General features: G+C 44.6%; 1 protein-coding gene across 2 annotated transcripts in view; it reads left to right on the plus strand.

The window, feature by feature from the left end:
* LOC113827969 (uncharacterized) overlaps positions 1-2,500 on the plus strand; it is a 19,099-nt gene that overhangs the window by 5,506 nt on the left and 11,093 nt on the right. For both annotated transcript variants that reach the window (XM_070134032.1, XM_070134033.1), the window contains exons 2-5: positions 1-72; positions 269-407; positions 622-885; positions 1,189-2,134. The exon at positions 1-72 is cut by the window's left edge and continues 96 nt beyond it. In XM_070134032.1, the coding sequence (XP_069990133.1) occupies positions 1-72; positions 269-407; positions 622-885; positions 1,189-2,134 (1,421 nt within the window). The remainder of the gene's footprint in view (positions 73-268; positions 408-621; positions 886-1,188; positions 2,135-2,500) is intronic.

Here is a 2,500-nt window from a genome sequence, read left to right on the forward strand (position 1 = left end):
GCATGGTGGTAGCGGTCGGGTGCGGCTCCACACTCCTGAGGTCAATGGAACTCATGTGAAGGATCGATTTGGGTGTGTAACATTCATAGTCTCTGTAGTTAATTTTGTAATGCAGATATTACTTACTGATCATGTATTGTTGTGCGTATATGATATTTGATTTTTATATAGAAAGCTAATAGCTTCTAGCTTTACTATCCTCCTATTGCCCACCCTTCGAAAAATAAATAATAAGATAAAAAAATATATAAAGGAGCTTATTCACCAGATCTCCACGTGAAAGATCTCCAAGCTTAGTGAGCAGCCTCCCTCTCTCGCCCTCACACCCAAGCAGCAGAGAGAAGTCACCAAACCCTGCATCACAGGATCTACATGACTGCTCTATGTGTCTCTCTGCCTACATACAGGTATTTTAGTTTTTGACTCTTTAGGTAATTAGTCTTTGTGGGGAATTTCACAGATATGAAATTTTTTTTTGTCTTCCAAAAGAATTGAGATGTTATATATTTTCTATATATATGATTTAAGTATTAGTGAATTGGTAAATATTTAGCTAATACAAAAAGAAAGGGAAGAAGAAAAGATAACATTATTAAATATATATATATTTTTTAATTTCAGTCACTAAACACTGTTTGTGGCACAGCCTGCCGCCTATCCCAGTGCTTGGCGCAAGTGTGCACGGAGGCAGGTTTTGTTGATCCTTACTCAGTCCCAGGGATGACAACACAACCTGTTAGGGAAGCTGCCGATGCATGGGAGGGAGTTGCTCGAGCTGTGGGTGTGGCCAGTGCAGCAGTCAAAACACAGATGCTGGTTCTACTCCAGGAAGTGCAGTCACGGCAAGATATGTCTGACACTATCCGCCGGCAGGAGATAAGTCGGGTAAGAATAGAAGGAGAAATTGAAAAAAAGTGGGGAAAGGATAAAGAAAGGGAGTAAGAGAGAGTGGAAACAGTTGTGAGATCAGAGGAAAAATAGGAAAAATAGGCAATATAAGGTGAAAGGAAATGCTTATGAACATATGGGACCTGTATAAGGTATATCTATAGTCTTCAGATTTTTTTTTTTTTTTCTTCTTTTTTAATACAAAATGACTTGAGTTACTGTCTAGATGTTTTTTTTTATGTCTTGGTTTATGAGAAAATAAAAAGATAAGTGTATGTCACATTCTCCTTAATCTTCCAGGTTGCTCAGGCAATGCTGTCTGCCTTCCTGGGTCTGCAGTACCAGTTCTCAGCTGTGGTAATTGAACGCTTCACTGCCATTCTACAGGCTCTGCGGGATGACAGCCAGAGCTATGGTTGCCAGAGCATGACATCACAGGGCCTGCCATCTCAGGGAGTGCCCTCACAGGGGATATCATCGCAGGCTCCTATGGGGCTGCCCATGGGGGGCAAAACTTGCCAGGGCCCACTGCCTGGTCAGGTCGGGGAGCCACAGCAGCTGCCGGTGTCTAGTCAGTATGTGCCGCAAGTGGCGGGCCAGCCTTCTTGGCCGCCTTCTGGTTCACAGCCACCACCACCTCCTTCATTGCCACCAGGTCTAAAGGGTGTCCAGCCTGTGCCACTGTTGGAGAGCCCAGGGAAGGAAGATAAGCCCCGCAGCCGCCACCCCTCAGGAGGTCACTCCCGCCACTCCCCTGCTGCCCCTGGCTGGTCCAACCCGGGCAGCGCAGTTGGCGTTCCTAACAATACCAGTTACAACTCTAACTCCAATTATGCCTCTAGTCTTAGTCTTAGCATGAACAGTAGTAACACACTGTCACCCGGCTCATGCTATGGGCTCTTTTCACACATGAATGGGGGAGGCGGCGCAGGCTGGCACACCGACGCCATTTCCCGACGATGGTCCATGGGTGGGCCAAGCACAGAGGGCTGGGAGAGGAGCTCTAGCCTGGGGCCCTTTAGTCTGATTGCCAATAGAAGGTGGTCAGTCCCAGAGGCAAGTGAGCATGATGTCAGCAACATGAGTGAAGCGGACTCCATGAACGACTTTTATGGCCTTCAGGGAGACTGGAGTGGGACCATTGGCTGTGGCTCCACATCTTGGGGATCTAGAGGGGTTCTCCAATTGCCATCTCGTGATAGTAGTGTCACAAGAAGCCCCAGCCACAGTCGTTCTGTTACACCAGGTAAAAAGGAAATTATTATAAATTTTAATTTCTTGTTTGGTAAATTTGGTACTCAACTGCAAGTATATCATTTAGGATTTGTTGGGATTGTCCCATGTAGGGTGAAAGCTGATATGAGCCTACCTTGGTGCTTTTTGTTGGATATTAAAGAAATAGGTTTTGAGATAATTGAATGTCCATGTGCATTATTGTTAAATACTTGATTGTACTTTTTTGACATAGAGCCTTTTGAGTTATCCTGAAGTGGGCATGAAAAACTCAGTAATTGCTGATTAGATGAATATGAAAAAAGTATAACATTAATTTCTCTTCAGCTTATTTTGCATTGCCAGTGCTAGCTTGATTTGCAGTTGCAGTAGAACAGTT

The sequence above is a fragment of the Penaeus vannamei genome, chromosome 19, assembly GCF_042767895.1.
Source record: "Penaeus vannamei isolate JL-2024 chromosome 19, ASM4276789v1, whole genome shotgun sequence".
Taxonomy (NCBI): domain Eukaryota; kingdom Metazoa; phylum Arthropoda; class Malacostraca; order Decapoda; family Penaeidae; genus Penaeus; species Penaeus vannamei.